Below are 20,420 nucleotides of genomic sequence, written 5' to 3' on the forward strand. Positions count from 1 at the left end.
TCTTGATTTCCTAAAGTTTAGATTGGAGGAAAGGAGAATGGATAATCTGTATCTCTTATTTATATTCTATATGGCATTTGTGTAATTTCAGTTTGAATACCATAAACTCAAATTCAGTGGCCACTACTCGATGATCAGTAGTATCTAACTGATAACATTATTTTAGGCACAGATAAAAAAGATTACTTATGAACTCCTACGTGATTTTAACAATTCAACCATTTAATTATTTAAGGTGATACACATTTCTAAGGAATAAATTGATTAGTTAATATCACTTTTTCCCTCCTTGCAAACATAATATATGTATTATAGAAAAAAAATAATCCAACTTAGTTCTAATTTTGACTGTCTGGTTACTCATTTAACTTATCCCAGTCTTTTGAAACATGAGTTTATCTTTCTTCTATCTCCTTGGCTGCCTCGGGTTATTTTCATTGCTTCTCGCTGGGCCCATCTGGTTTAGTTTATGCTAAACTGTTAGTTGGAAAACAGATAATAAATACCTCAGGAGCATCTCTTTCTTCTGCATTTCAGTTCTAAATGCCCCACAGTGAATCTTAAGGTTGCTCAGCATACGTTATCTGTCCAGGTGTTTGGATCCATGTTTCTGCATCTGTTTCCAGCTCATTCCATGCCTGGTATAGGCTGTCTCAGCTCCCCCTTCCCTGCCAGTGCAATCAGCCTCAAACTTACTGCACACAAGAACAACCTGGAGAGCTTGCTAAAAATGCAGATATGTTGGCTCTACCCCGGCTCTTCTGAATCAGAACTCTGGTGAGTGAGAGTGGGGTATTCTCATGAAGATGGTCCTTAGACCACTCTTTGAGAAATCATGTGAGCCTTATAAATAGCCCTAAATTATCTCTCTAGTTTTTAATTTCCTCTCTTGAATCCTTTCCCTCCCCTGGATGGTGACAGAGTTTTAAAAACCCCTTACTCATTTGGCTCAATCTGAAGTAGAAGATGCGCTTAAATAAACAGCTCACCTCACATATCACCTCTATACTGTGGTTAATTGGAAAACATCCCTTTCTTGTTAATCCAGCCTCTTGCTACAGAGGCGCTGTCTTGACAAAGTAGTTTGCCATTCGGAGGTTGGAGTGGAGGTGGGTGTTGGGGAGGAGAGGTTGGCAATTAGGAAACTAACTATAGTGGCAATTACAGCTTGCTTGGGAAGAGATCCTTCAAATGGATATAACCTTGTAGTCAGCTCAAGGATTTCATACATATTCTTAGAGTTAAGGAGCTGATTTTCTTTTCTAGTGTTAATGAACTGTAAATTGATTGTTATATGTTTAAATGACAGTTCCTACAAGAAGGAATAAGGATTCCATAACATTTCTGTGGCGAATGCTCCACTAAAATAAAACCAGCTCACATGCAGGAGACATTTTGAGTGCCCAGTTTGTATTTTTGACATATTCAGTCTGTCGTGCTTTTCAGCAAGCAGAATTAGGAACAAAGCAATATCATTTAATGAGAAGCAGGTGCACTTTCCACCAACAAACCTGGGAAGCCTGATGAAAGGTTGGAAGTAGATTTTTTTGCTTCCTTAACTCACTGATCCAAGTTTACAAGGAACTTTTGAATATAAAACAATGGAAAAGAGTCACTTCACTACTTACGATGCCCATTCTGTAAGTGGTTTCTTCTCTTCTCTTCTGACTTCATTTTTGCCTTTATGTACCATTGGCACCTTTTAAAAAAGTAAATAGAATCTTATTTTTAGAATTATGCTAAATGAGAACCAAAGCCAATTAAAATACATATCACTCATGGGCAAAGTCCTTATCATAAAGACCACTTTTTGAAACATCTTTGTAACATGTGAAAATACTCCACAGAAGGTTTTTTTTTTGTATGCATCAAAATTAGCCCCAGATAAAAAATACGGTAATCTCAAGTGGATTGACTAATCCAAATGACAGGAATTTTAGAAAATATTTTATAATCAGCAATAACAATCATGTCCTTCCATATATGACTCCTAAATGAAATGAAAAAATGTTTTTGATCAGAACCTCAGAAATTTAGACAACTATCTTCCACAGTCTGATTTTTATTTTTTTAATGTCAGAAGTTTGGTAGAGGCATGTCTCTTCTCTCTCAGGGTAATCAAGTTCTGAAGAACAGAAGCAGGTGCTTATCTCCCAGGACTTCTTCAACATGAATAAATTCATCAGCATCCATTTGATCTGACAGTTCATCAAACTGCTAATTCCAAATGGTTAACCAGAATACATCTGCGGCACACAATCCGTTCTTTAAGGGTGAATTTTGCTTCAAATCCTATGGCAAATTCAGTATTTATTCAGAAATGTCTTACAGTTCTCATAGAATAATTTCCAATGAGTGCTTCTCTACCAAAGTGCTTAAGAGATATTTCAAAATGAATTATTTTTATCTCATACAGTTGAAATTGTTTTCCCCAGCATACAGAATGTTAAAGCAATTTCTGATGTCATATAAATTGGCAAGCATGAACATGAAACACTAAAAATAATTTAGTACAAATTTTTCTTCATTGTTAAATTCTCTTTTTAAGTAGTATTCAAATTCTGCTTCAGGAAAAGATAACATTTAATCCCACCTCTCAAATTTATTAGGCCAAACATATGTAACCTACAATGCCTGTAATATCTTCTTTTAAGTTTGTCATATTAACATATAAAGGAGATATTTTCTTTTCTTAAAATTTATTTTTATTTTTGAAAAATAGTCTATTACAGTTTATGATCAATATTATTTTGTATTCGTTTCAGTCAGTTGTACAGCATAGTGGTTAGCCAATCATATACTTTACAAAGCATTTCCCCTAATATTTCCTGTAACCAATAGGCACTATACATAATTATTACAATACTAGGGGCCCGGTGCACGAAATTCGTGCACTGGGTGTGTGGGGGGAGTGTCCCTCAGCCCAGCCTGCCCCCTCTCACATACTGGGAGCCCTCAGGCGTTGACCCCCATCTCCCCCCAATCACTGGCTCTGGCCCCCGCCCAGGCCTGAGGCCTCTGGCCCAGGAATCATGCCTGGGCAGGGGACTCCCATCTCCCTCTGATCACTTGCTCCACCCCCCGCCCAAGCCTGATGCCTCTGACCCAGGCTTCAGGCCTGGGCAAGGGGACCATCATATCCCCCCAATCCCCGGCTCAGCCCCCCGCCCAGGCCTGATGCCTCAGCCAGAGGAGTTGACCCTCATCACCCTCCGATCACCAATCACTGGATCAGCCCCTTGACCAGGCCTGAGGCCTCCGGCAGAGGTGTCAGGCCTGGGCAGGGGACCCCCAGCTCCCCGCGGTTGCAGGCTCCGCCCCTGCCCAGGCCTAACGCCTCTGGCCTAGGTGTCCGGCCCAGGCAGCGGGGACCCACAGCTGCAGCGGCCCTGCGATCGTGGGCTTCGCTTTAGGTCCAGGCAAGGGACCCCTAGCTCCCGGGACTGCCAGCTTTGACCCTGCCCAGCTCCCATTGCTGGCTCCTCCCCTACTTCCTGCTATCACTGGCAAGGGCGGAAAAGGCGCCTGATTCTCCGATCATGGCTGGGGGGCAGGGCAAAGGCGGCCCCAGGGCCGCCTTTGCCCTGCCCCCCAGCTCTTAGCTCCCCCCTGGGTTTCCGACCACTGTCAGTGGCAGGGGGCTTCTTCCTGCTTTCCCTTTCGCCTCCCTGCATTGTGCCTACATATGCAAATGAACTGCCATCTTGTTGGCAATTAACTGCCAATCTTAGTTGGCAGTTAATTTGCATATAGCCCTGATTAGCCAATGAAAAGGGTATCGTCGTATGCCAATTACCATTTTTCTCTTTTATTAGTGTTGATTAATGGCTATATTTCCTATTCTGTACTTATATTCCCATGACTCTTTTGTAATTTCCAATCTGTACTTCTCAATCCCTTTACCTTTGCACTCAGTCCCCCAAATCACCTTTCCTCTGGCAACCATCAGTCTGTTCTCTGTATCTATGATTCCATTTCTATTTTGTTCATTCGTTTATATTCTTTAGATTCGACATATAAGTGAAATCATGTGGTATTTGTTTTTCTCTGACTGACTTATTTCACGTATCGTAACCTCTAGGTTCATTCATGCTGACTCAAATGGTAAGATTTTAAAAAATATATATTTTATTGATTTTGTACAGAGAGGAAGGGAGAGAGATAGAGAGTTAGAAACATCGATGAGAGAGAAACATCGATCAGCTGCCTCCTGCACACCCCCTACTGGGGACGTGCCCATAACCAAGGTACATGCCCTTGACTGAAATTGAACCCAGGACCTTTCAGTCCCTAGGCCAATGCTCCCTCCATCAACTGAGCCAAACCAGTTAGGGCAATTTCTATATTTTTAATGGTCATTGTCTGAGTGTACCACAGCTTTTTATCTACTAATCTACAGATGAGGACCTGGCTTGCTTCCATAGTTTGGCTATGGTAAATAATGTTGCAATGAATATAGGGGTGCATATATTCTTTCAAATGAGTGTTTTGGGTTCCTTTGGATATATACCCAGAAGTGGAATTGCTAGACATAAGGTAGTTCCATTTTTAATTTTTTGAGGAATCTCTATACTGTTTTTCACAGTGGCTGTACCAATTTGTATTCCCACCAACCATGCAAAAGGGTTCCCTTTTCTTCACATCTTCTCCAAAACTTGTTTTTTGACTTATTGATAATAGTCATTCTGACAGGTGTGAGGTGACAAAAAATTTGCATTTCTCTGATGATTAGTGACTTTGAGCATCTTTTCGTATATCTTTTGGCCATCTGTATGCCCACTTTGGAGAAGTGTCTATTTAGGTCCTTGCCTTTTTTAAATTGGATTGTTTCATTTTTTGGTTTTTTTTTTTTTCCGGTTGTTGCGTTGTATGAGTTCTTTATAAATTTTGGGTATTAACCCCTCATCATATGTATCATTGGTGAATATATTCTCCCATTTAGTGGGTTGTCTTTTCATTTTGTTGATGGTTTCCTTTGCTGTGCAAAAACTTTTTAGTTTGATTTCTTAATTTTTACTTTTTGTTTCCCTAACCTGGGGTGATATATCAGAAAAAATATTGCTATGAGAAATGTCTGAGATTTTACTGTCTATGTTTTCTTCTAAGATTTTTATGGTATGGAGTCTTACACTTAAACCTTTAATTCATTTTGAGTTTATTTTTGTATATAGTGTAAGAAGGTGGTATTGTTTCATTTTTTTTGCATGTATCTGTACTATTTTTCCAAACCCATTTATTGAATAGACTGTCTTTACCCCATTGTATATTCTTGCCTTCGTTGTCAAATATTAATTGACCATGTACGCATAGCTTTATTTTGGGGCTCTCTATTTTGTTTAATTGATCTACATATCTGTTTTCATGCCAAGGCAATATTTTCTGATATTTTAATGAAATGCTTTTCCACATGTGCATGTGCTATTTATATCACTGTATATGTGCTATTTATATAATTTTCTGAAATACCATACTCTATGGGAAAATAAGGCCTTAGCTCCTACTCTACAATACATATAAATGTAACTTAAAATTACATCCGAGTTTGCCATATATTGGATTACTATTAAAATGTCATTTAAATCAATTTCCATTATGAAGTTAGAGTCATTTTTTAAATTGGCGATAAATGACATTACTGTCTAAATAAAATCATACTTAAGACAGCATCCCAAACTACTTCAAAGAAATTTTCAAGTAAGAAAATAAGAATCTTTCTGAATCAAGTTAACCATCATATCTAAATTATCACAGTCTAGTTAACATAATTTGTGTATTTGGAGTTAATATCACCTTAGAGTACTCATTGAACTTTAATAACTGAATAATCTTTTTAGGCTCCAAACTGATTGTCTTTAAAGTGTGTGTAACTCCATGAAAGAGTATTATCAAGATATCAGTGCCCCCAAATTCATAATGCATGGGCAGCACTTATGTTATAAATGGCAATGAAAATATAGTAGGGTTTATTCTAATATAGATTCTTTCAATATGTAATGGATTGAAAATAACACATTTCTGTAACACTAAATTGATAAAGAACTTTCATATAAATGGTTCAATCTCTGTTAAATTTTCTCTAAATCCCTTTTATGGTATAATTTGGTAGTAGTAAAGGAAAAACTCAGAATTAACTTATCAAGTAGAACTTTATCATTTACAGCTTTCACAGTGTTCTTATCAAGTCTCTGGCTGCCTCATTTTTCAGGGACCTGTGGATACAGAGAATGAGCCATGGTGGTTCTGTCATCTTACAACATTCACTCTCAGAGCAGAACGGACCCTGGCCCCTTTTTCTCTCAGGTGTGCTTTGTTACATTTAAAAACATTTTAATACACAGTATATTAAAAATGCTTTCCACACATCTTGGAAATGATTGGGTGGACATCAGTTACCTGCCGGTGATTAAGAAGAACAAAGTAAGAATGACGAGGAGAGTGAATCCCCCGACAGCCGCGGTGGCTATCACTAGAATCTGCCCCTGTTCCGCCGCCATATCAGAAGCTGAAACACAGACACAAACAAGATTAACATTTCTCGGATGACATTTCATGACCAAGTTTACTTTACAACTTAGTGTATGCCTGAAAATGTGGAAATGGATTCCCAAGACCCCCATCATATTTGCCCTTTATTGTGCACACAGGATGCAAACCCAAAATAAGTGTTTAAGATAAAGGTCATAACCCACACTTAACCCTTTCTTCTTTTTTTCACAAAAATACCAATAAAATGGAGATATTCTTAGTACCCCACCTCTTAAGATTAAGTACATTTTGAAAATCAAGTATATTTTAAATCAGCAGATGGACTGAAGTGTTTTGTCTACATAATTGCTAATTTATTTTCTTAAACACTTTGGTCAACAAACAAGGCTTTACACACTGTTTTATATGTGTATAAATTTCCTCTCTTGGTTACTTGATCAATAGTATCTAACTGATAACATTATTTTAGGCACAGATAAAAAAGATATTACTTATGAACTCCTACGTGATTTTAACAATTCAACCATTTAATTATTTAAGGTGATACACATTTCTTGTATACTTGAAACCTATATAATCTTATTAACCAATGTCACCCCAATAAATTTAATTTTAAAATTGAAGGAGAAATAAAGATTTTATCAGGTGAAAAAAAAGAATGCCTTTACATTTAATAGTGCTTAATTCAAGTTTAAAGTTATAAACTCCACCTCCACAGCAAAAGGGTTTACATAATTGGTACTCAAATGTTTGGCAGTAATTATGAATATGCTATTTAAAAGCTTCCTTTACTGATGAAAAGACTAGATAATATATGGCAACAATATATTATTTCTGTCATTGATAAAATCATTTCCTAAAACTGCATGGGCTGCCTTTTAGAAACCTTTAAAAATATATTAGTTCAATTAGTTCATTAGTACTTCTTTGTATTACTGAAATTTTAATTGGATATAATTTTCTTGGTATAGGATATGGGCAGTTGCTTAATAACAGTGGTAAGAAAGCTGAAACCCAGAGAATTTAAAGAACTTGACCAAGTTCATGTATGATCATCACCAGAATTCAGGCTTCTAGATTATTGTTTTATTTTTTCCTTCCTATGCTATTAGTCATAGTAATAATTCAGTTAATTATCAATATTCTAAAATATTAAATCAATAATTCCCTTTAATATCCTTTAACTTGAATAAAGCTTGATTTTTATTTTGATCACTATAAAAAATACATTAACCTAATCTATAATAATAAAAGTGTAATATGCTAATTAGACTAGATGTCCTTCCAGATGACCTTCTGGATGAAGCTGGGGCTTTGAGGGAAGCCAGGGTCCCGGGTGCCTGTGGGCAGCTGGAGGGAAGCCAGTGCCAGCAGCTGGGGAAAGGAAGGCCTACTCTTGCACGAATTTCGTGCATTGGGCCTCTAGTCCTATATAATAAAATCCTAATATGATAAGTGTCAGGTCATCCAGTTGGCCGTTCAACCAATCAAAGTGTAATATGCTAATTATATGCTAAAGCAACTCAACTGCTCGCTATGACTTGGACTGACCACCAGGGGGCAGTTGACTGGTCAACCAGTCGGCTATGACATGCACTGACCACCAAGGGGAAGACACTCTGACTGGTAGGCTAGCTTGCTGCTGGGGTCCAGTTGATCAGGACTGAGCGAGATGGGCCAGACATACCCTGGAGCCCTTCTGTGGTCCCTCCCCAGCTGGCCAACCTCCTGCATCCCTTCCCAGCCCCGATTGTGCACCAGTGGGGTCCCTCGGCCTGGCCTGTGCCCTCTCTCAATCCGAGACCCCTTAAGGGATGTTGGAGAGCCTGTTTCGGCCTGATCCCGCAGGCCAGGCTGAGGAACCCCACTGGTGCGTCAATTTGTGCACTGGGCCTCTAGTCAGTTATAAGCAGTAAATTGAATCAAAGAAGGAATATAACTGACAAGCAAACCACTTAATTCCTTACTATATTAATTTATTAAATTTGAGTAGTTTAAGACTTCTGCAAAGTAGCTCTTTCTCTGAGAATCAAGCATGCTGTATATCACATATAAATTTATATACAGAATAATAACTTCCTCATAAAAATGCATATCTACTAGAGAATATCATAGTATTCTATGAATAATTCATAGTGACTAATTAAATATTATTGAGTCAGTAAGAATCTAGACACAGCATTTAAGATGCCTCTTAAGAAATCTATATTTAAATAAAAACAAAAGTCATTTTGTTTAGTTTGCAATAAGAAATGTATTAAACCTTGGAATTAGATTTTAGTCACTATGATTTAATCAAGATATTGTCAGACAATTTATTTGAATGTTGAGTTTTTAATCTGTATAGAGACAAGCTAAATAGTTGCATTTTATCCAATATATAATATAGTAAAGATTTTTTTCTTGACTGAATTTCCTAATCTCCACCTAGCATTGATATCATGGGGATTAATGAATGCTGTAAAATGTCACATTTTCTCATTAAAATTATTGGAAAATACACTGTACAGATATTATAGAAAACAATATTAACTATTTGAAGATAAGGAAAATAGAATTTAAAAAGAAAACATTATTTACTTAGCAATTGCTCAATTTATAAAATATGTAATATAGTTTAAGACTTTTAAACCTGGAGCATATATTTTCATGGTAGCCAGGTAGTAAGTAATTTATTGAGACCATGTATACAAAGTTCAGATGGAGGAGGAGATTATGTAATTGGGTGCCTTTTGAAAATCAGATTGCCTTGTTTTAAAAAATTGTGTTGTCTTACTTGAGTAATAGCTTGGTAAACTGCCCATTTTACTAATATATCTTCTTTTTCACTCTTGTGATTACATATTTATGAACTTTGCTTTAATTGAAATTTTAATTGAATAACAGAATATGAAGTTGTGACACTGAAAAATGCACAGTCCTAATTTCCTAAATCTCTGCACTAAGAATCCTAAATACTAATCTCCTTTGTAGAGAATAATAGTAATAATCTTCTACAATTATTAGACACATGATATATATATATATGTCATTTGAAAATAAAAGTGTATAATGTGATGCACTATTATACTGGAAGTAAAAAGCTATGAATGATGGGATGAGATGATTATGAATACATCAATGTCATCATCATCATGAACAACAGCCACTATTTATTTAATAGCAAACTATCCTTTAGCACTATCTTTAGTGGTTCAAATTCATTATCCAATTTATCAGCACAATAGTTTTAATAGGTAAGTTATATTATTATTCCTAGTTTAGGTGGTTATATATAAGGGTGTCCCAAAAATGTATACACACTTTAACAGCTGATAGCTCAATTTTGAAAATGAAATGTATTTTAATAAACACTACCTTTATAATTATTCAAAGTGTGTGTATACATTTTTGGGGGATACCTTATACTACTTGCCTGAGGTCATACTTCTTGTACACAGGAAAACTGGATATCAAACTCTGATCTATCAGGCTTCAAGCCCATACTATTGACAGATCATTGTACCACCATTTTCACTAGCAGAACAACTGGCTAGATTCAGCTATTTTGTATGCCCTAGAACAGGGGTGGGCAACCCCTGGCATGCATGCCAAACATGGCACGCCAGTAACTGTTGCTGGCACGCAAAACCCTCTCTTATAATCTTCCATTTACAATTTTTTTTCTTAATATCGACTTTTTTATTTTTCAGATAAATTCAGTGTAGGTGAATCTTAGATAAATAAATAATTTTACAAAACAAGTTATCTTAAAGACCATAGACATGGATGGACGAGAGAGGGGAAGAGCAATTTCTATGCCTCTGCCTTAACTCTCCCTGCCTTCCTAGATCCGACCAGTGTTTTGGTTTCATCCACATACACTTGTGAATCTTTGTTCTCAGTGATGAATTTTGTTAAGTCTCATAATAGGAGTAGCCTGACAGATGAAAGTAGTAGCTCGTGCATATCTCTGAAGGTCACGAAATATAAACCTGATGTAAAATCTCTGTCATCAGTGATGCAGCAGCAAAAGTCCCACTGATAATATCAAACGGAGTCATAAAGTTTTCTGTCAGACTATCAGTGTACATGTATACATTAAAAAATAAATGTATTTTTCATCATCATATACTGTGTTTTTGTCGCTCGAATGAATTTTACCATTTCTTCAAGGTTCTTCACATACGTACACCTTAAGAGATATCAAGTAGGCGTAACATATTCTAAAAAAATTAGGGTTGGCACACAGAAGAATTTTGAGTCAGAGATTTTGCTGGTTTTGGCACACACTCACAAAAAGGTTGCCCACTGTTGCTCTAGAACAATCATAGCCTTGCTTGATCTTGGTTTCATGTATGTAAAATGAGATTGTTGAATTAAATATCCTTGTCACAATCTTTCAGAACAATTGTACTATGACATTGTGTTACAGATTTGCTAGTTGATATTTGGTTCCATACAGAATGTCCACTGAGACACTTGGTCCATGTAACACCATCTATTGAAAAAAAAATCCGCATTATTAACCGGTACACCTGGTAGCTGGTCATATTTGGTCTTATCCAAAATGTCCATGGAGGTATTTGTCCATGAATCATTAAATAACACATTTAACTTGTTAAAAATTTGTTTATGTTATTTTTGTTATGATTCATGTTCTAAGAGTAGATGTTTTCAACATGACCAAATATCAAGGACCAGTTGGCATGGATCAAATATGCTCATGGACATTTTTAATGGGACCAAATTTCAAGGACCTTTTGGCATGGACCAAGTGTCTCTGTGGTTATTTTGAATAGGGCCAAATGTCAAGAACGTTTTGGTGTGGACCAAATGTCTCTGCGGACATTTTGGGCAGGAACAAATGTCCTGAAGGATGTTATACAATCAGATATCCAGAAGAATAAGGTTTGCCATGTGGAATAGGAGGAACCCTCAGGACCTGCTGCAGCTCTTGGTCTTGAGGGGATAATTCCTGCCTTCTGATCATATTGGTGTTGATCAATCACAGAGCCCTGTCTTTATCTCATGATTAAGTCCAAAGCCCTTAACTTTGTTAAAAAGACTCCATATGAATGTCTCTAGTATGTATCTCCAGATTCATCTCTTATCATTCTCCAACTATATTGAATTTCTTCCAGTTGCGTGAATGTGCCAAATTTGCTCTCGTGAATTCCTATTCAATCTTCCTACTGAACTTCACATAATTTGTGAAGCTTTATTCACTAAAGTATCTGTAGTAAGTAGAACAATGACATTCCCTTTACCCTCTCCCAGTGAATTAGGTTAAGAATATCATTCCTTCTGGGTTAACTGGGTGGGCCAAAATCCAATGACAAGTGTCCTATAAGGGACAGAAGAAGAGAAGACAAAGAGGAGACATCCATGTGAAGACAGAGGCAGAGACGAGTTGTGCAGCTACAAGCCAAGCAATGCCTGGAGCCTCCAGAAGCTTGAAGAGGCAAGGAAGGATTGTCTCCTAGAGCTTTAGGAGAGAGTGGGCTTCTGGCCTCCATAACTGTGAGAACACATTTTTGTCATTTTCAGCCGTGAAGTATGTGGTAATTTGTTATAGTAGCCCTAAGAAATGAATATAATAGTAGCCCTAATACACGAATATAACATTCAAGCTACAGGGCCAGATACATGAGTAAATGATTGAATAATTGTTTACATTGGATGATTCTGGTAAGAAAAGCTCAGATTAACCTATGGGTAATCTGCAGCCTCATTTTCCTCTTGATATGTACAGAAGATTTACCCTGAAGGTAACTAGACTATGTATGTGACATAAGTCTATCCAAAATAATTTTAATTAGAAGAATCCAATTATTCTGTATGTTTGAAAATAATGCTTCCCAGAAGGCAGGGGTATACTTGAAAGTACATATTTCCACATTTAATTAAATTGAATAGATTAATCTTAGAAATATGAAGGTTAAGAACTTTTTAGTTCATTCAACAAATGTTTATTGAGCACCCATGACAAGGCAGGCACTGAGATGGACACTGAGGATACAGTGATGATCAAAGAAGACAGTTACTGATTTCTTAGATTTACAATTGGCTGGGGAAGACAGACAATGAACACATAATAACAAGTATAGGAACTTTTACAAAAGGAAAATTTCAGTGTGCTCGGGAAGAGAATAAGCAGTCCCTGGTAGTGAGTGCACAGAGTGGGAATCTGGAAATATAATGTGTTAGATGAAGGAGGAGGAGGGGGGAGTTGTTCCTTGGTTAGAGGCCTCAAAGATTTTATTAATTTAACAGATATTTAGACAAATAAACCATGTAATTATCTACCAAATGGAAGTACAGTATAGCTACAAATTTCTCTGTGATGAAAACTTGTCTGTTAGCACCATCTATTCATTTGTCAATCCTGAGAAGATTATTTCTAATTAGTTTTGTAGAAGAAAATGAATACTATAATTTACTCACATTAAGTTACTCCTTAGAGGGCAAAAGAAACACAATGAAATCCATATTAAGAAAAGAAGCGTATTGTCTGGCTGGTGTGGCCCAGTGGTTGAGTGTCAACCCATGAACTAGAGGTCACAGTTCAATTCCAATCAGGGCACATGCCCATGTTGCAGGCTTGATTCCCAGTACGGGGTGCGCAGGAGGCAGCAGATCAATGACTCTCATCATTAATGTTTCTATCTTTCTCTCCTATCCTCTCTTTGAAACCAATAAAAAACATATTTAATAAAAAAAGAAAAAAATGTATTTGTGACTGGTTGGTTGAAAATATCTCTTTGACTAATGGAATGAGGTTGTAGTAGAAAAATATAAGTATATTAAAATGGTACATTTCATTCTATGGGTTTGGAAAGAAGCACACTTCCTTAAGAGGAGGCAATTTCCAAAAAGAGTTGCAAAATTCTTACTGAACAAAGACTTAACACCTAGCAAAGGCTTGGTATAAGTCAGAATGGCATTATTAAGTTAGGTTTACTTTAGTTTTTTCTATTTAAAAAAACCCCTGAAAAACTGAAGTTCTTTACTTGGATTCCAAATACTTTAAAAAAAAGATAAAAAAATAAGTATAACATCTTCTGGAAAGTATGAGGAAAAAAACATTATGGCTATTTTTAACCAGAGAATTTTCTTCTATGGAGGCATAAAATTTTTGTCTCTTCGTAATCAAAATTATTCTAGTTTATATTTACATTTCAAAGTAAAATCTGTCACATTCTGTGTCATTTTCTGTGGAATAGCTTTTTAAAGTTAGCTCTTTTCTGTTATGAAGATCTTTTTAAAATAATTGAAGAAGGCAGTTACATGATTCTGGGGGGGAGGAGTGTCAGAATAAAGTATTTCTCAAAATGCTGCTCCGTGAATAAGTGGTGTATATTTGCTTCATATTCACACGTTTTATTTAAAACTCACAATTCTTGATGAAATGTAAAAATTTCAAGTGATATTATTTCATCATTTCACCAAAATGATTTTGTAAAACACAGTAGAAATCTCAATAAAGTAATGGAATGACAGTGCCCAATAGATTAAATTAATCTTAAGGTTACTTGACCAACAATACAGAAAATCCTTAGCATTTTTTTCCCCAGGAAAGGAAATTCCCCTCTCAGGTCAGCAATTGTAATCAGGAATGATATAACCCTATGAAATGAGGCACATATACAGTATAAAGACATAGCAATATATACTGGAGACGAATCAATCGGTAAAATCTCAATACATAACATGGTATTGTAGACATAAGAGTGTGAGATATGAATCAAAGCTGAGGAAATGTTTCTCCTAGAGATGAACACAATCTTGTGATTTTGTAGATAATGTTATTTTTTTGGACACCCGGGCTTAAAAAGTGAGATCTTCATTGCTTTTACCTTTCCCTACAACTTTAGGTCCAGAGTCAAATCTTTATCATGTCTTATATTATCTCGCCATTACCATGGGCACAACCTCATTTCAGGGATCAGTCTCATATGAATAGGCTAGTTTTTGAATTTTCTATTAGATTACCTTTCCACAATGTTTCTTGCCAATCTATCCCACATTGGGTGGCCAGATAAGTTTTCTTCAAAATGATAAATAAAAATATTTACTGTTCTTTATATAATTTTTCAAGTATAGGTCTTTTATATCCTTGGTTAAATTCATTCCTAGGTATTTTTTTAAGCAAATTAGAATGAGATTGTTTTATTTTTAGTTTCCCCAGGGATGGAGGAGGATAGATGGAAGTGGAAGAGGGCATAGAGGGGATAAATAGTGATGGGTAGATTAAATTAAATTAAAAATAAAATAAAATGTTCTAAGACATACACACAAAAATAGTCTTCCCCATTGCCTAGAGCAGTGGTTCTCAGCCTTCCTAATGAAGTTCCTCATGTTGTCGTGACCCCCAACCATAAAATTATTTTCGTTGCTACTTCATAACTGTAATTTTTCTACTGTTATGAATCATAATGTAAATATCTGATATGCAGGATGTATTTTCATTGTTACAAATTGAACATAATTAAAGCATAGTGATTAATCACAAAAACAATATGTAATTATACATGTGTTTTCCGATGGTCTTAGGTGACCCCTGTGAAAGGGTCGTTCAACCCCCAAAGAGGTTGCGACCCACAGGCTGAGAACCGCTGGCCTAGAGGGTAAAATATCCCATCACAGTGGGTACACCATTCTTAGAGATGTCCAGGTCTGAATCCTCTGACCCAGCCCTCACAAAATTCTCTCTGGCTTCAGGTTGATCATCAACCCTGTCATTCTTAAATTTTAAGTATTTCTTAGATTCAAAGCCATTTTATCCTATTCTCAAAGTTCCAATGCTCATCTTATTACATACATTTCAATTCAGCTAGATGGTAACTTCAATTATGTGGAATGCAATGGAGCAATGGCATATTTGGTAATATTAATGCTAAAAATGTTCTAGTTACAGAAATGCTCCTTACACATTTGTATTTTGGCATTTATTCAGAGATAAATTGATAGAAAATAGCAGGAGTTAAAATCTTTATTTATGTATCCCTGCCAAGGCTTTGAATGAGTAGATATTTCAAGGAAGAGGTATTGGCATGGTATTGTATTAACATTTTTCTTTTACTTTTCTTCAATATGTGATGCCATCTACGAACAGGGAAAATACCTCTAAGATTGGTTGGGGGTGGTGGGGAGAGAATGGTAAGAGATTTGCTGTTCTACTAAAGTAAGCCAGTTCTCAGATGGATGGAAACAGAGCTCATGGATCATTTCTGTTGAAGTAGAGACCCTAAGATGGGATTATGCTTTTTCAGAAAGTGATTTCACAGCTGTGCTTTCTGACACTGCTCGGCCACTTCTTCAGAAACAATGCAACACGCGACATCAAACTGTGGCTACCTTGGGACACAGAAGATTTCAAGATTCATTCTTCTTGATGACCTTAATTTACCTGTCAGACAAAAATGCCAAATGACACAGAAATAATTGAAAAATGTAAGTTTGGTACAAAATGCGGTGAGGCAGAAGCACAGGCAAGCAGTGCAGCATGATGAAATATTTTTTGCCTTAAAAAAAAGAGAGAGATTCCTTAATAAATGGTCAAGGTGCCTCAATAAATGGTCAAGTGCCTTGCTGCAGGTAGGCTTCATGTGACAAGTATCAAAGAGCAGAGAAAGGAGAACGAAGCACTTACACACCCAGAACCACTGTTACCATTTTAAATGTCAAGTATTTAATTTGAGATTATCTACATTTCATATTGTTCCTGGCAGTTGAGATAGGTCTTTGATAGCACCTTTTTTTTTGCAATTGAAAAACTTATGTCTTCATACATAGATACGTATTTCATCTTTTTATTAAAGATCCAGTGTAGGATGGAATTTTCTTACGAATTTCATATATTCCCTGGATCATTGACCTGAAACCAAAGATGTTCAAATTGAAATACTATTCAACATATACCATATTAATAGTAGGTATTTGCACATTGGCAGGCATATATATGCACTGAAGGTATAGTTTCTTAATATAACCATTAGAATTATTTGAAATAAATAGCTTGCAATTAAATGTATTGCCATTAGAGATTACAAATTTCTTAAGGTTTATAAACTCAAATATTTTTTTAATATATTTTTTTATTGATTTCAGAGAGGGAGGGAGGGAGAGAGAGATAGAAACATCAATGATGGGAGAGACTCATTGGTTGGCTGCCTCCTGCATGCCCCCACTGGGGATCGAGCCTGCAACCTGGGCATGTGACCTTGACCAGAATTGAACTCAGGGCCTTTCAGTCCACAGGCCAGCGCTCTGTCCACTGAGCCAAACCAACCAGGGCTAAACTCAAATATTTATTTAGAGTCTATTTTTCATAGAAAAATATTGAATGAAATAATCTCGATATAAAATACACATTATTTAAGAAAAGTTCTAGAAACTTTCTTGAGGAAATTCTCATTCATCAACTCATTATTCATTCAAAAACAACAAAAATATTATTAATTTAGAATGTGCTATTCACTGTGACATAGGGGCTGGGGAGACAAACTAAGGCATGGTCAAGGTGCCTTATTAATAAACGGTCAAAGTGCCTTGCTGCAGGAAGATAGGTAAGTAAACTTTAATTGTAATGCGGTAAAGTTGTTTCTAAAATGGAGGTATGTAGGAAGGTGATGTGGGATAACTTCCAGAGGAAAAAATGAAGGAAGGTTGTAAAAGAGGTGATTATTGAGCTAAACCTGGAATGATTAGAACTAACTTGCAAGTCCCTAAGGCAGTGGTTCTCAACTTTCTGGCCCTCTAAATACAGTTCCTCATGTTTTGACCCAATCATAAAATTATTTTCGTTGCTACTTCATAATTGTAATGTTGCTACTGTTATGAATTGTAATGTAAATATCTGATATGCAGGATGGTCTTAGGCGACCCCTGTGAAAGGGTCGTTCGACCGCCAAAAGGGTCGCGACCCACAGGTTGAGAACTGCTGCCCTAAGGTCATGAGTAGGTGTTGGGACATTCTAGTTGGAAGAAACATCATGAGCATGGAGACACAAAACAGTACAGCATCTTTAGCAGTTGTTTCTATGTACTTTGAGATGTCTGAGACATAAATCAATAAGCAGAATAGGAGGCTTGATTGAGAGGCAAGGGATGAATCATAAAAATTTAGTAACATCAGTCGATCAGTATGCTAGTGTTTTTCACAAGTTACCCAGGTTTAGGAGTAGAGTTGATGGAGATGTGAGTTCACTCAGAATTTCGATGTTTACTGGAGTTATAAACTCCTGTAAACATGTGGGAAGACCCTGTCTGAAGATCAATCCTGCAGAGAAGAAAGCAAAGCAGACACAGAATGTACTGAGGGCCTGGTTGGAGAGCCTGGATTTGGCTCAAATCTCACCCTACTCTTGACTTTGCAGTTTACACACAGCAATAGTCTCGCTTTTCATTAAACCAGTTGGGGTTTTGTCACTTGAAATTAAGAGTATTATTTAATATAATGAACCAGGGAGGAAATAATTTGACTGTATTTATCCATATTCATATCCTAAGATGAGAGGAAAGACGGGTAAGTGAGCCTTAATATTTCCCAACTAGGTACTAATAACTTCTCTTTGCTTATTATGTTGTTTAAGCTGGATGCTTTCTATTTCAAGGGCGTTTTAGAAACAGTGTTACGCTACCACATACCACTATTACTTTCAAGAAAATATGATTGTTTTGCAAGTTAATCTCTCACTAAATTTTGACTCAAAAGTGAGGCTTAGTATTGTGATTCTGAAAACGTCAGAGTAAATACCCCTCTAAAAATGAACTGTAGGGGAAAAACTTCCTGACATACCCGTTCCCAATTTCATGTAATATAAAACAGTGGTGTTTTATTTATTCATCTTTTAAGCGAATATCCTTCACGATATGATACTGATTATAGACAAATTGGGTATGTGCCATCTTGATAGATAGAAAGGTAAGCCTCTTCCTATATGCTGATGAATGGGTTTCATTGTCAACAACTAGAATTGATTTTTGGGCGCAAATAATTCTGCATCCTACTGCAGCTGGAAAGAACTGCGCGCTATCAGCTTTATCAAAACTAAAATCATTTTCTCAGAGACAAAAGGCAATTGATCAAAACTCTACAAAACAAGACAACCCATTCCATTTTGTGCAAGTACACGTTTTCCACAGCTTATCCTGGAAAGCACACTGCAGAACTCTGCAGCTTAATATGACTTTTTCCGCGGGAGTGTTACTCCTCGGGTGTCTTTTTGATGACTTGGAACACCTGCTCTGAAAATTGTCCAGGCCACAATCATCTTTTTTCCACCATACCCTGTGGTGTGGAACTCTGCACTTTCAATCTAGAGTGTGCCTAATTGCGGGAGCAGATACAAATCTGCTTCCTAAGGACAATCTTTGCATTGCCTGCAGCCTAGTTCAGTGCACATATGGGGAGGTTTTATTTTTGCATGGGCAAAAATATTGTTTGGGCATCTCGGCTTCAAGAGTAGAAAGATTTCTGTATTTCTTCACCTTATTTTCAAAGCATTTGCATAGTCTGCCAATATGAAGGTAGAGAATTCACATACTAAGCCTTATGTAAGACCAACTTGAAAATTCTTAGTAATCATCTTTGAGGATATCTAAGTAGTCCTGTCTGAAACTGTCTCTGCCCTCAGGCTAGGGCCTTGGGATACTGGACTCTTAGGCCAAACACATTCTTTCAGGAATCTGGGACAAAGATTCACAGTCAGTTTGAATGTTTTGGCGCATGATTAAACGAAGGGAACATGTAAACTTGCAAGCTATGGGGCAGATCGCTATCTTTTTCTAAATGGACATAGATGCAGGTGAAACTGGTCTGTAGAGAGAGAAACAGAGATGAATGGCTGTGTTGACCCAAGATTGGCGGCCTTTCTTTTCCAGAGCCTTCCAGTTTCTTATTTCAGTCCTTTTTGGAGTCCAGGTTTATTACATGTTTCCACCACAGTCTTGTCTGAAAAAGTCCTGTATCTCTTTTTGGTAATCTAGCTCATGATATATTTGATACTTGGAATTAAGGGATTTAGAGTATTCCAATTTTCAGTTCCTGATCAAAGGACAAAATATTTGGAGAATAAATTTGAAGGGTTATTCTTTTCATTCACTTCCTAGTTATATTTTCCCCTTTTGAAGTCTTTATGCAGGTGATGTACTAAGTAACCTTCCTTTTTCCTTCCTCTCACTTCCACCATGGAAACACCATCTTCAGTCAATGACACTTTACCTTTATCTGCGTTTACCAAAAGCTGTGGTCAGAAAACACCATATGAAACAAACTTATGCATTTGTCAAAAAAAACAAAACAAAACAAAAAACTCTGCTTGAGGCCATTAGCCTCAGTGCCCTCTATCTTTCCTACAGCCTTTGTGCTTCCAGTGATGAGGGCCTGGTCACTTCTCCGCCCCCCTGGCTGCTGCCAGAGGCCCAGAGGCAGGGATGGCACCTGTGTGGTGCATCTCTGGTCATAATTATCAAATGGAACTCTGCTCCCTCTTGTTGTTGTTGTTTTTTAAGATTTTAAATTGATTTTTAGAGAGAGAAGAAGGGAGAATGAGAGAGAGAGAGAAACATTGATGTGAGAGGGAAACATTGATCAGTTGCTTTCCGTATGCCCCTACTGAGGATCAAACCTGCAACCTGAATATGTGTCCTGACCCGGAATCAAACTAGCAACCTCTCAGTGCACAGGATGATGACCAACCAGCTAAGCCAGGGCTCCCTCTTGTTTTTATGGATCAACGTTCTACTTCTAGCTCTAAGTTATTAAACATTTTGTATATGTGTTTTAAGCTGCCTTCAATATTTTTAGGAAAAATAGAAATGCAAGCAAAAAAATCAACATCCTTCTAGTTAGTCGAGCTTGCTGAGAAAGCATCCCAATCAAAATGAAGAGCAATTTAAATATGCTAAGATGCACATTTATTAACATGTTAACATATATTTGGAAAAAG

The 20,420-nt window shown here is 36.8% G+C and overlaps 1 protein-coding gene across 1 annotated transcript in view; it reads right to left on the reverse strand.

Moving 5' to 3' along the window:
* EPHA6 (EPH receptor A6) overlaps positions 1-20,420 on the reverse strand; it is a 968,470-nt gene that overhangs the window by 291,087 nt on the left and 656,963 nt on the right. The window contains exons 8-9 of the mRNA XM_059688042.1: positions 6,394-6,502; positions 1,629-1,699 (exon numbers count right to left, since the gene is read on the reverse strand). Of these exons, the coding sequence (XP_059544025.1) occupies positions 1,629-1,699; positions 6,394-6,502 (180 nt within the window). The remainder of the gene's footprint in view (positions 1-1,628; positions 1,700-6,393; positions 6,503-20,420) is intronic.

This window comes from Myotis daubentonii, chromosome 3, assembly GCF_963259705.1.
Source record: "Myotis daubentonii chromosome 3, mMyoDau2.1, whole genome shotgun sequence".
Classification (NCBI taxonomy): domain Eukaryota; kingdom Metazoa; phylum Chordata; class Mammalia; order Chiroptera; family Vespertilionidae; genus Myotis; species Myotis daubentonii.